The sequence below is a fragment of the Mixophyes fleayi genome, chromosome 8, assembly GCF_038048845.1.
Source record: "Mixophyes fleayi isolate aMixFle1 chromosome 8, aMixFle1.hap1, whole genome shotgun sequence".
NCBI lineage: Eukaryota > Metazoa > Chordata > Amphibia > Anura > Limnodynastidae > Mixophyes > Mixophyes fleayi.
Window position 1 is genome coordinate 18877354 of NC_134409.1, and position 14956 is coordinate 18892309.

Sequence of the window (14956 nt, forward strand, 5' to 3'; positions counted from 1 at the left end):
TTATTCATTGTTCTTAAAGTGAAGCCAGGTGGGTTATGGGTAAGGATCAAGTTCCAGGACACAGCTGACTGCTATCCTATATTTGGAGGTGGGGAAGGCCAATTAGAATTCATTGTCCTCCACCGGACTAGTCCAGACATTTTGTCTGCAATCCAGCTGGGGAGCTTCTGTGGAAACATAGGTGATCTCCACTCCCCCCTCCAACTGCCTGATCCAGCACCCATCAATGTTTAAGAGGGAGAGAGCCTGGGGTTTGCCCAGGGAGGGGAAAGCACTGTGGAAGTTTGACCCTGGATATAAGGAGCCACTCCTGGTGGGGAGGTTATTCATTCTGTGGATTGATTCCTGGAAGGTGTAAGGTCTGGCATTGAGTTGCCATTCTCTACCAGTGGACTACATATGCAGCTGAGAGGGATCCATGGGTTTTGGATTCTGTAATTCAGGGCAACCAGTTGAGTATAACTCCTTAAGCTAGTGGGGTAAGGGACAGATAATGTAGTAAACCTGCATGGCATTTATTTACTGAGTGTAGAAAATTTTCTAGTGAATGGTTTTATTACAATAAATGTATTGTTTTACTTTCTAACTGCATTAGCCTGTGTGACTATATGAACCTTAGAAGGTACTGGGTAGGTTTCCCTGGCATAGTAAGACACCCCTGGGTGGCCAGTCAGTGTGAAGTGGGTAGAATTGGTCCAGAAAACAAGGTTTCTTCAGTGTATTTGAAAATAAAATTTTAAGTTTACTAGTTAGCATTGGTGTCAGCAGTAAAGATGTTCAAAATAATTCAAAACTCTTTGATTTTTTTTATCGCTTTTCACTGGTTTGAGGATCTCAAACATTTTCACTGTGCAATCTTCGATATTCACTGATTTCGTTTTGCAGTTACAAGTTTGTAGCTTCTGCCAGTGATTAATTTTAAAAATGGTAAAATAAAGTACTAATAAAGTATTTCGAATTTGAACAGAGAATATTATTGGATTAAGAATGTGTTGTTCACAGTAGAGGTTCACAAAAGAAAAGTGGTAGCATGTAACCATTTAGGTTTGAACATGGAGGAATCAGACTGGAGCTTGTACAAACCTATTTGCGTTGCTCTAAGTTTTGATCGATCTCAAGTTCGAATTTTTTTTTTTTTTTTTGAAGTTTAGAACTGGTTTGGAATATTGGTTTTAGAAACAATTTTGAAAAAATATGATAACCTCTAGGCAGCAATATTGGTTTTGTTGCCAATATGCTATATTTTTTGTTATCCATCTCTTGGTATGTGTCTCTATATCAGATTGCTCTATGATGAATTCATCTGTACTTTGCTCTTAATAAAGAAACATCTATTAACATTGTTAAACAAGCTTTCAAATATCTTGTCACCCATCACTAACCAATCACAGGTTTAGTGGTATCAAGATCATTGCTTACTAGCAATGCTTCCTAAATGTTGTTGAATGTAGCCTGCTGATGTTTTCGGGAGAAGCATACAGAAATTGTAGCAACAGTATGGAAGATGGAGATTAGTGAGAGCAAGAGTTAGGGATTATTATTCTTTATGATGGGTTCAACGTAGGAGAAATAATAGATATATCCCATCATTGCTTAATGCAGACCCCATATATTAATATGGGGACTGCTAAGCTATCCAATTTACAAAGCTGAGAAAAACTTTGCTTTTTGCTACTAAACTTGTAATCCTAAAATGGCATTAGGTACCTGATGGCATAGTATGAATTGTGCATGTCAGGATATTTTACTGGTGCATTCGCAGATGATCATCGAGAAGTAAGACAGACCAGCAGCAGTAATAGGAGCAATGTGAAACCCCATCCTCTATCGCAGAGTAAGGGGACTTTCACATTGCACCGCACACAAGGTAAGTGTTAGTAGATATCTGAGACACAACATTATGCATTGCAGCGTTATGCATATTGTTGTATCGCTGTACACTGCGCTTAAAAATAGTTAATAGATCCCTAGGAATTTAGTGCAGAGTCAGGCAGTACAGATATTTAGAACACTGCAGGTAATCCAACAGCGCCAGTTTAAAAACCAGCAAAACACGCAGCACGAAGCCAGTGTTTGAGCACTCGCTCAGGTGCACAGAATCTCTCAATTACTGTGACAGGAATTGTTGAGTCATGGAGGGATATATAGTGTCTGTGGGTGAAGTTAACATGCGCTGTTCTGACAACTACATCCCTGAATCTAATTCAAATTGAGAAAACATAGACACAACATGTGAAAACTATTACATTGGATGCCAGGGCCTGATTAAGGGTTCAGGTCACCCTAGGCTATTATGTTTGCAGTGCCACCTTGCCTTCCACGCCAGGCTAATACGCAGTAGGTTACAGCCAACTTGTCCTGAATTTAAAATTTAAAATCCAGCTCCTTCAAACCCCAAAAATGTTCCGCCTCCCCCCAAAAGCCTTGTGCCCTAGACTGCAGCCTATGGGATAATCAGTCCCTGTTGGATGAGACCCTATTGTAACACACTTACAATTTATTGTAATTCAGTTGCCCTTGATGGAACTTGCACAAGAGATCAAACTATTTTCAGATCAATAAAATATATATTTTTTAAATAATCCCTATGCACTCCTATTTGGCATAACATTGGTTCACATATTTACAGAAGAAAATCATTATCACTGTAATTTGCCTCTATAGTACTATATTTATTACTGATTTATGGCTTCTTTGATTGTGTGCTTTTCTCTCCTCCTACTCTATTCTTTGGACTTCTGTGACGTTGGCCCCTGTCACTAACACATTTATGTTACTGGACGTGTAGAAAAGAGCATAGTATATCCCAGACATGGCATCCTCTGTGCTGCCAGAACTCTTCTCTCTGAGTGTCCCTGAGCTCTGTCACTGGGCAGCCTGGCTCTGTTTCCTGTATTTGCTGTTCAAAGTCTCTAAGCTGTATCTGAGCTCGAGGGAGCTGAATAGAGTGTTCTCTGCTTTCCCTGGTCCTAAACCTCACTGGCTGTATGGCAATGCTCATGAGGTAAGGGGCTGGCTGTGTTATGTATTCTGCGGATTGTTAACTAATTCAGTGGACAATAAAGTAGAGCATTTTAGCAATCTCAGCACTGAGTTGTTTGCCTGTTTATTGTTGTTAAAGTTAATATGAAACATTGGGGGTTATTTACTAAAATTACATTTGTGCAGCAACCTATAACATCCAAGCAACAACTAGATTTGTATGAAATAGAGCATGACAAGTGCAAATGTTATAAATACATTTTTCTTTGCCGCTTTTTTAAGAACAATGCAAGCATCAATGTTGTGCTGTATACCATAGCAACAAATCAGATAATAACTGTTAGGAGTCTGTGTAGTTAGACCAGTGCCGTAACTATACATTTTGGTGCCCTGGGCGAGACAGGGCACTGGCGCCCCCCATCTAAGTAGGGGGGGTGGGGGAGGGGGAGGGTTGGTAGGAGGACAGAAAGAGAAAGAGAGATTTTAACTTACCAGAGTTTGATGCTTCAGCCGTTAAGTTTAGCCGTGGAACGCATGTGCTTTCCACTGACAGGAAGTTCGGCATTTAAATGCCGAACTTCCTGTCAGTGCGGTGGAACTTAACGGCTGAAGCATCAAACTCTGGTAAGTTAAAATCTTTCTCTCTCTTCAGCCCTTAAGCGGAACTTAAGGGCTGAAGGCACCACCCTCGTTACGGCACTGAGTTAGACCTAGGGAGCTTAATATCTGATTGATTGCTATGGATTGCTATGGGTTACAGAACATGTTCCCTTCATTTACACCCAACGACACATTACCAATATACACGGATCAGTCACAACCATAGTTACCTACTCTCCCAAAATGTCCGGGAGACTCCCGAATTTTTAAGAGTTCTCCCGGGAGAGCAGGGCAACCTCCCATATCCTGTTCTCTTTGTTAGTGAAGAGGGTGGAGGGTGGGGCTAATCGCGTCATCCTGGGGATGAGAGGAGGTGTCCAAAGTTGGCAAGTATGACCACAACAGTAAAACCACCTGCCTAATATTGTGTAGGTCCCCCTTTGTGCCGCCAAAACAGCTCTGACCTGATGAGGCACCTCTAAAGATGTACTGTGGTATATGGCAACAAGACGTTAGCAGCAAATCCCTTGAAACTAGCCAGGCCCGGGATAGGTAAGGATCTCGGATGAGTTTGAAGCCCCAAATTTGTAAACCATATAGCCACTCAAGCAGAGCAGAGGTGAGAGATTCTCTGAGGTGCAAAAACATATATCTTAGTGATAGACAATTTACTTCAGAAAGCTCTGTGTCATTTTGTGAATCAATCTGACTTAATTGTCCCATATTTCTCAATTGTGTTTCCTCACACACCCCAAGTCTTAACTAGTAAGTAGTGACTCTGGTTTTATGTCCTATTTTATTTCTGAAACTTATTTGTGCAACTTATTGTATGCCTTGTCATTAACTTTTTGTAACTAAGCCTTGGAAACATGTTTCAGATTAAAATACATTTATGTGATTCTTTGCGAATTTACGAAGCCCAGGGAGGTTCATGCTACATGTGTATGTGATTTAAGTGTGAAACATTAATAAGTGGTTTTGGTGAACGTAAGTCCTTTGTGATGGCAGAAAAGGTGTATTCATTGCTAAGTGACTAAGGTGACGCCAGTCACGGCCAGCTGTTCAGATTGCTGTATCTGGGACAGTCTGGGCGTTCGTGACATTCCCCAAAATCCAATCATTGTGACATTCTCGCTATTACACCATGGAAACCCCATTGAGGGGTTATAATGAAGATATTGTTATTATTCACTTGGGTTTCAATAAGTATTCAAGGTACAATAAGAAATTGATCACTTATTTATAGAGAATGGAGAGGCTGCATTCTCATGAATATTGGCTAAGGTAACACATTATTTGTCTCTACTATATGGACACACTATAATTCCGAAGAGGTCAAATGTGCTGAGACGCAGCACATAATCCGCTTTTATGGCACTGTGAGCCACAATGTCTGGGTGCACCTAGATTTCTACCAAAGCCCCCGTGGCTTTGCAGAGCAAGGTGTTGGTGATTATGGATGAGCAGATATTTGCACTATCCAATGGGAGAGGTTGAGTTAAGTCAAGGTGTTCCTTGTTAAGAGTAGCCATTCATCCAGGCACATAGTTTTGCCGACCGGTGAACAACATTATAGAAATAAGATAAAAGGGTAGAGAGGGCTTCATTTTAATGATATTCCTTGTTGTGTTGAAGAGTGCAGAGTCTTTCTACACCTTCCAGTGGAGAACTTTTGATGGCACACTTTGCCCAATGTAAAAAAAAAAAAGCTTCAAACATTCAAAAAGCGCCACATGTAATAAAGTCAGTCCCAATGTCTCCTCGTTCTCATGATAAATTTAAGATAGAAATATAGCTAACCCGAGCAGTATTGTAGGAGAAAAGCATAAAAGTTTAATTCAATAAAAGGGGTCATTCTAAAGTGGCAGAAGGTTGGACTTTGATGTGTAATATTTATACGTTTGCACAGTTCAACCCTTAAGAATTTTCCGACACCCTGCAAACCTATAGCACACTTCTAGATTACATAGGTCCTCTGAGAATGGCAAATAGAAGAGCACCTTGAAGTGTGCTAGACAATTTGCAGTACACATCCAGGGTCTGAATTATTAAGGAGCGCAACTGCTTATTTTGTGTATAATGCACACAATTACTCTGCGCATGTCCAGTACTGGACCATACGCCACAGAATGCAGCAGCGTTCAATCCACCTTGGAGCGCAAAGGACACTTACGACAGTCTACAATTTCAGAGAGGGAACAGGGCGAGGAAGAGGCCTATGCCCATAATCAAGGTTCAGTAAGGGCGTGCCAAGCTCGAACGCACGAGGCAGCGTCTGATCCAAGTTCTGAGAATCTCTAAGGTACTTGTTTTTCAGCCGTAGCTCTTCCTCCAGCTACAGGGCTAGTCTAAGTCCTCATTACTAGTGATGACGGATAAGTATACATGCTAGAACATGTGTTTGCTGTCAGAAGCAACTGTAAAAATTAATTTTATGTACAGTAGACATACATCGTAATAGATGTTTTTCATGGGGGGGGGGGTTTCTTTTTTGTATTTTTTAATGTTTTGTCATTAAGCGTCTTGTGTAGTAGAGAAGAGCAGACCTACAACCGTATTCACCAGCGCAAGTATCTTCACGTCCGCTCCTTGTTGAAAACAGACGTGCGTATACCCATTGCACGTGCGTTTTTTTTTTAGAAAAAAACGCATATTGCGTTAGTTTTGCATGCCTTAATGAAACAGGCCCCCAGTCTTTTGTTTTCTGCTAGTTTTTCTTTAAGCCCGTTAATGCGTTTCAACTTTGCTGCGTGCTGTAAGGTTCCAGTTCAGAAGGTGTCCTCCCACCTTATTATTTTGCTATGCTCTTCGTACTGAACTGGTTTGCTCTCTGTAAAGCAGTTGATTAGAGACTCATGTTAGTGGACCTGTCACTTAGCTGTTATCATTTTACTGATAGTGAGAGATGCATCTGCAAAGTTAGTAGATGATCAAAAACAAGTCTGGGTCAGGTTTATGGAAATGGTTAACTGGGTAATAGGTGCACGGAAATTACGTAGTTATTCCAAAGTACAGCATTGCAAGCTAAAGCTAACATCCCAGCATTATAAACTCCAAGATAATGAATCATAGTTACAGTGGAAATATCACTTTAATTTTTTTAGGATTTAATGTATCTATATAAATACCAGTTGTACACTCCAGAAATGTGCACATTTTTACTTATTTTATTTAATAATATATCATAATGCCAGTGGTGTTAAATGCAAAGAAAAAAATGAGGAAGTATAAAACAGTCTCTCTAGTAGAAGCATGGCCCCGAACAATGTAGATTGAGAAAGAGAGATGAAACGGCAAATATATAATATTTTCACAAATGTATTGCAACGTAAAACAACAACCCCACGTAGAAGATTTTTTTTCTTCAAAAAACCTTTTAAGCATGTCATTGATAGTTATTTTGCACAGCTAGCCTCCTACAGATCACTATTTCTTATACCAAAACTCTGGTTGGCAAACCAAAATGTCTGCCAGACACACAGCCTGTCTGCTACACAGAAGGAGAAGGAGCATGTCATAGAGCAGAAAGAGCTCAGAGGGGGGGTTCCAAAATCTCTCTGCTCACTACATCATGTGCCAAGTGACTGTGGTTACCATGGTAGTCCAGAAATATAAATCAGTAACACCAGCCTTAAGAAGAAAAAAAACAAGGAAATATGGTAAATTCCAACATTCATCTTATAGCTTCTCAATTTGTTTTGATTGCTACTTTAATATCTTTGATAATTTCTTTGAGAAGTATCCACTTTGAAATCCATATTAAAGGGATTCTCTGTATATTTTAAAAAGGAGCCCTTAAAAGTTACAGAACTGAGAAGCTCCTACCATAACCCATCACCCTTCAAAGCTGGGCTACAGGTTTTTGGCACCTTAGCTAAAATATATGTATTTGACTAGTAGGTAGAAAAGTCAAAATAAAAATAAAATACCATTATTACTTTGTCTTTTGTGTCCATTGTGAGTTGAGGCATTGTCATCTGCATCTGTGGAAAGGTAAAGAATTCGAAGCTTAGCGAAGCGAGGAGTAGAACTTTCCATGCAGCATTTGGTGATGACTCATCAGAGGTGGTCCTAAGAATCTTCTGGAGTGAAGCAGGGGTGGATTGGCTGCATGCTATCAGTGCCGCAATGGTTAGTGTGGAATGTTGCCACACAAACTTTAATTTGAACATAGAAATTCAGTACAGCCAGTATATTTTCCAAAATTATGCATTTCCATCATGCAGAACCCTTGCTACCCCTTTGTGTCGTCCAAAACAACAACTCTAATTCCATCCTCACCGCTCTGGTCACTAGTTGCACTTTGCAAAACCTTCCTGCAATCAGTGCATTGGGGCCTTGTTGACTGTAGGTTTAGTGGAGTAGGGGCAAGAGAGGGAGAATACTTCCCCCTTTCCTGCTGAAACTCCAATCACATAAGCACCCTGGCACCGATATACTAATAACAAGGAGAGCAGGTAAATCTCAATTATTGGACAGCATCACCAGGGACTGGGGTGAAAGGGGTGATAGAAGAAACAGGATGTGGACCAGATGATAATCTCATCTCCGTTGATTTTAGGATGCAGCTGTCTGAAAGGCTTGAGATACAATGTAACACCACTCAATCCAACTCTGAGTAGGGTGTTACAGGTTTGCTGTGTGTGTGCGTTGTACTCTTCCTTGATGATCCAATGTTTCCACCCAAATCTTCATTTGTAATCTGTGTGGATATAGACAGCCTTGCTTCACCAGAGGACAACTTTTGAAACCCCTTGTGACCACACAGACCTCTCAGCAACAACACAACACAGAGGTTGTGAGGGAAAAAGAGATTCGGGAATAAAAATGTGGGTGTGGTATACAACAGTTTACAAGTCACAACAATACAATCTGTAGTATAAATGCAATAAGAGCTTTTAGAAGCAACAGCAATGTCAATCAAACAGAGACTCTTAAGCAGGGAAGCTGGTCATGGTCATCAACTCAACTCAATGTACCAATCATATATCCCGACAGTCCTACCACTCTGACAGTCCCAGTCCCTAACACAAATAAAACCTGGTTGCCTGACACTAATTAAAACTGACTGCAAGAAGGCAGAATTAATCTCTCAAGCTGGGTACACACTACAGAAATTTTGACCAACTTTTTATGCCGAGCGATTTTACATGCGATCGATGTTCCGATCGCTCGGTCCATGGACTGCATACACACTAGCCTTGTTTAGGACGATAAAGGGAAGAGCAGACGTCCCTTTAGCGACTTTTTACAGCCATGTTATCGTGAGCAATGACTGTAATTTCATACTCACTGTTGTGGATCGGTCGGAAGTTTATACACACTACACAACGGAAACGAGATTAGAACGAAAATATTAAACGGTACGACCAACCAAATGAGGCGACAATCGTCCATTTGGGCAGACTTTCGACCATCGTGTCACTGCACACACTGACCTGACTTTTGGACGAGAGGTCGTATGTCAGCTGATTTAGCCGATTATTGGATGAAAACTGTGTAGTGTGTACCCAGCTATAGTCTACAGAGGTTTAAGCATAATCAGTTGCATTAAACTGGATGACCCATTATTAGATAAAAATAACAAGAACAGAGTTTACTGAAATTGAATTAAATTAAATAGAGTAGAATTGAATAGACTAGAATACCTCTGATAACAGAACAATATCGCAGAGCGTGATAAACTAGACTCCCTTTCCATACAACCCTACTGCACTGACCTACCTCCCAATTAACAAATATGACCTCTAATGTATGTAGCGGTTAAGGCTGAAGGACCCTACAGATATAAAACTTCTCTTTCCACCCAATATTACGAGGATAAATGCCACAATTTGCACCACACAATCTATCATGCTAGAATACTTTCTCTCTCTAGCGAAATTAAAGTTGGGTACCGTTGGTGCACTTGGTTGGTAACACGGATTACATGAATTTGGAGGTAAATTAATTTCAATGAAGCTTTAAACAGTCGTCCAAAAGGAAATCCCTAATTGACTGAAAATAAACAGGGCCTGGTATGGAAATAGAATGCAGCTGGGCAAACTATGTAACCTCTGAATACTATTGATCTGCACAAGTAATTCAGTCTCTGCATCTAACATACACCGATTAGCCACAATGTTAAACCCACCTGCTTAACATTGTGTAGGTCCCCCTCGTGCTGCCAAAACAGCTCTGACCCATTGAGGCATGGATTCCAGAAGACCTCTTTTTTTTTTTTTACTTGAAAAATAAAATATAAATTACAATTTTCTCACATAACATGATTATACAATACATAAGCATATTAACACGATACCTAAAAATATAATGTAATTTCCTTACATATTCAATACATCATATTTATTCAATCTTAGATACGTCTTCCAGGTGCGGTCAATTTATCTAAATAGAGTCTCTACCTACTCCAAAAAAAACTACATTCTACATAGAACCTACTTAATTTAATAACGGAATAGGGGGATTATTTAGACCTATCCTTTTCTCATACCAGCTTGTAAATTTGAAACATGAGAAAATATATAGCTTTAGTGTACTAGGTATTTTAAAATAAGAGCTTACTCTGTTGTCCTTATGCAAAGTGGTCTCCAGCTAATCCATTCTTAATGCAAAAAAACAATTTTGTCTGAAATAAATCTAAGGATGGCGGATGTTCCTGTGTCCACATTTGCAAAACGCTCTTCCGAGCGGCAGCCAAATTAATCAAGAGTAGTTTTCTGCTTCCCCTCGTTATACGAGAAGAGACCATCACAATTCCCAATACAGCCCACTCCAGGGATAAAGGAACATAGTTTGAAAGATATGTTGATGCATAGTGATAGACCTGTCTCCAAAAATGTCTAATGTATGGACATTCTCACATACAGTGAAAAACGCAACCTTTAAGCTATGACATATCGGGCAAAAATCTGATTCAGCTAAACCCATAGTATAACATCGATGTTGGGACAAATAGCCCTTATGAAATATCTTCTAAAACATTTCCCTATATGTGCATGCTGGTAATGTCTTAATAGAAAATACAATTGTTTTAAAGATCATATCCAAAGTCACCTCAGGAAAAACATCCATCCAATAAGATAGTCCCAAACAAATTGTTGTATAATCAAACATTGTTTGTAAAAGTTTGTAATGAACAGAAGGGGCCCCCAACCTAATATTGGCTTAGCAATTGCTATATCTAATTCATTAAACCAATCTTTGGCTGAACGATGTACTGAAAACACATGAGTATAGGGCAGATAAATTTCGCAATAATCTGAGCTACAGTAAGTGTTTTCCTAGCTTGCTGGTCTACTAATGATCCTATATTGGAGATTCCTCTTCTGCCATATATTGAATGGATATATAACTTTCCCCTCTTGAAAGTCAAGGTTTTGATAGAATGGTAAATAAAGTCAATGAGTACAATTAAGCTCATATTTTATTCGAGTTGTACGCCAAACTTTCCATGTAGTAAAAAAATAAAGATCTTCCGAAAGATCTTGTCTAGATAAATGTAATAAGAGACCAAACTACAAGTAGATACAAAAGAACTATCAACTTTCATAATGACATAAACATTTTGAGCGTTAAGCCACTCACGAACATACCTAAGAATCGCAATTTAATTATATATCTTTAAATTCAGAAAGTTAATTCCCCCTCTCGATATAGGCTGCTTGCCTTACAAGGCAGCGCCGCTTTAAATTTAAGCGCTGAAGACGGCGAACTCGCGGGAGTTCAACAATCCGTAGGTTAATACATTTACTCCCTCATCTCCATACATTTACTCCCTCCTGCCCTCTCTGGTTGGGCAATGACCGTCACCTTTCATCCACTCTGATAACCACATCTCACTCCCTTATCCAAAATTTCTCCAGTGCTGCCCCCCACCACTGGAACAATCTCTCTCCTATCAGACTACACCCTAGCCTGTATAACTTTAAATGGTCATTGAAGACCCACTTGTTTAGAAAAGTCAACCAGTCCTCCACTTAACCATTTCACCATGTAGTATAACTCAACTTCTTTCATCCTCCATCTCACCCTCTCTTGCTACTTGCCCTCAGATCCCCTTACATTGGCTCACCCCATTTGTTAATCATTTGCCTGCCCCTTTGCCTTTAGACTGTAAATCTAGTGAGCAAGGCCGTCTTCCCTCCTGTTTCTCATTACCTCATTATATATTTTGTTTCCCAGGCTATAAGTAGCTGTGTTGTGCGTTGTAGTGTTATTTGCTTACTCTGTTGTACTGTTATACCATGTACTGTCTTGTTGTTTGTCCTCTGTACAGTGCTGCAGACCTCATGTGGCGCCCTACAAATAAAGATTAATAAAATAATAATAATAATAATAATAAAAATAATAAGGACAAGTGGGACTAGACCTGCTTATATACCTCTAACGTGCTAAGGACAAATCCCACTCGTCCTTAGCACACATGAGGCAAAAATAAATTAAAATCATACTTGCCCACCAGTATTTCCTCCATTGGGGGAAGAGGTGGTGCAAAATGGGGTCATTGTGCCAGTGCATGATGATGTCACGGAGTGCGCCGGCTCTCACCCACTGCAGTACAGTGCAGAGGTTGGGGGGACGCATTAAAAGTGCTCCATCCACCTGCACTATCCTGTCACCTACAGACTCAGGAACACCCTTGTTTTAAAAGTGTACTTAGATTATTCTCTTCTTTTTGTATTTTAACAGTTCAAGAAAGATGGGACTGATTTGGACGTTGTGACTAAATATGCGAAACAATATGAATATGGATTCCCTATGCGGTTCGGAAATTTCTTTGCTTATTTCATTGTTTCCCACCCAGACTATGCAAAGGCCATTCTGTCCAGACAGGGTAAGAAGTAACACTACTTTTACCATATTTTCTATATGTATTTGAAAAATGTATGAAACTTTATATAATGCATGGCTTTGTCCTGGTTTTCATCCCATTTAAAATGTATGTTTACTAACGAACAACAATAAGCTTTCACAGAAGTTTACCGTTATAATGGGTCAAATGGACTAGCCATTTCCACACAGTGGTGGAAGCCATTTTGTTGCCTGAATCAATATTCATTTGACTAGGAACTAGTGACATCATTAAGACATGAGGCACTTTGACAACCCCATTGATTCAGTAATGGTCATATAGGCAGGAGAATTTTGAACCTCATTGCTGTTGAGTGCACTGATTGGTTTTCAAACCATCCAATCAGGTGCTCGGCACTGATATGTCAAAAGCACTGAGATTTGAGATTTAATGACTTTTACTTAATCGCTAAAGGGGTTATTATCCCACAAACAGCATAGATCTCGGAACTCAGACAATTAACTTCCTGATATCTAGGGAGAGGGGGTGTTATACCATTTTTTGTAAGAAAAAATTAATACTGAGTTCACATTGATACCTATACCCAATACATTTAACATTTACATAATCCTAGGTTTTCACAAAAACTATGGGCACAAGTGAACACTTTAAACACAGTGGGCCTGATTAACCAAGGCACACATTCTGAGCGCAACCTGCATTTAACATTATATGCACATATTTAGACTTTGCATTCACCCAAATTCAGCAAAGCACTGATCTCAAGATACGTGTGCTTTTGAATTCGTAGGCAGCTCTGCTGTGCTCTACTACAAAGGACAGTGCAGGATGCGTCCAATACCAATATGGAATATAAATCTCCAAAAAAACGTACAGGAAAAAAACTTGAATTAATGTCACCTGTTAATAATAAAGGGATTAATAATTAAACAGTAAAAAAAGTGTTTTCCCCCCCCCCATGAAATACATTTATTAGAACATTGTTAATGTCTACTGAGCAAAAAATACATTTTTACAGTTGCTCGTGATTGCAAACACATGTTATAGCATGCATAAGAGACTGTCATCACTAGTGATCAGGACTTAGACTAGCCCTTAAGCTGGAGCAAGAGATATGGCAGAAAAACAAGTACCTTTGAGATGCACAGAGCTGGATTCAGACGAGGCTGCGTGCGCTTAGGTTTGGCATGCCCCTACTGTAAATTCACTATGGCAAAACGTCCCTTTCCTGCTCTGTTCACTCCCCAAAATAGTAGGCTGGAGTAAATATCCTTTGCAGTCTCGGATGCTGCGGACAGGGCTGCGTTCATGCCCATATCGCCCAGTTCTGGGCATTCGCAAAGTGATTTTGCGCATGATTTGCTCAAAATCAGCAGATACCTGTCTTGATGAATCAGTCCCAATAAGTTTACATAAAACATAGACTAAGGGGTAAATGTATAAAGTTGAGAGTTTTCCGGCCGGTTTGAAAAGTGAAGATGTTGCCTATAGCAACCAATCAGATTCTAGCAATCATTTTTGTAGAATGTACAAAATAAATGATAGCTAGAATCTGATGGGTTTTTCAAACCCGCCGGAAAACTCTCAGCTTGATACATTTACCCCTTAGTGTCTCATTCAAAAGAGTACACAGTGTAATATCAGTTTACTGTGAACTGGGTTTATTGCATTAAAATGTATCTTCCTTATGGGAATCAAAGTGCTGTGTAATGATTGCAATATACTTTCTGGTCACAAATCTCATGTATCATTTTATTTATTTTTATAAGATCAGAGACTGTTCAAAAACCCTGGTGTGCTTATGTTAAATTGCAATCTAATAGAGTAAATAGCTCTGTATGGTGAAGTTCATGTGGAATGTTGGAAGTGACGTTGAACACAGGGAAATGCTGCATTTATCATCATCGTCATTATAAATGTTTATTTCTAAGTCTCCACAAATTCTGCAGCATTGGACAGTCAGCATATAAATACATGAATAAAAATTAAACAGCAACAAATCATGTTAGTACAAAATAGAAGTATACTTCATACAAGTACGATTACAGGTATGAGTACAGGTAGGTTGTGTGGGGTGTATTTCGTTATGAGATGTATCAATTGGAAGCAATGGTGAGGGCTTTGTAGGTTAGGGGTGAGCAGCTTGAACTGAATTCTGGAGAAAATGAGGAGCCAGTGAACAGATTTGAGGTGTGCTGCAGCAGGTGAGGAGCAGCAGGAGAGGAAGATTAACCTCTCTGCTGCATTTAGAATAGATTGCAGAGGGAAAAGGCAAACAAGGAGAAGGCCACCCCTTCCCCTCACCCGCCCAAGAATGTAGCTGAATGAAAAATTAACCTTAGCGTACCTTGAATGCCATAGACCGGCAGCCTTACTGTGGTGAAGTAAGCTGTAGTCGTAAACCGCAACGGTAGTCCAAATACTTGAAAGAACAGGATCCTAGATTTTCTTAATTTCTGTGCTGGTAAATTTTAACAGTGTGTCCACTATAGTGACATAATTGTTTGCTTTCTTAATTATTTGCCTTTTTAAAGATTCTCTCCTCTTTCCCTGCTGCTA

The 14956-nt window shown here is 39.7% G+C and overlaps 1 protein-coding gene across 1 annotated transcript in view; it reads left to right on the forward strand.

Moving 5' to 3' along the window:
- Window positions 1-2811: 2811 nt before the first annotated feature.
- Window positions 2812-14956, forward strand: part of LOC142098999 (cytochrome P450 4B1-like) — a 29857-nt gene continuing 17712 nt past the window's right edge. Inside the window, exons 1-2 of the mRNA XM_075182032.1 lie at window positions 2812-3004; window positions 12274-12418. Coding sequence (XP_075038133.1) covers window positions 2813-3004; window positions 12274-12418 — 337 coding nt within the window. The 5' untranslated portion in view covers window position 2812. The remainder of the gene's footprint in view (window positions 3005-12273; window positions 12419-14956) is intronic.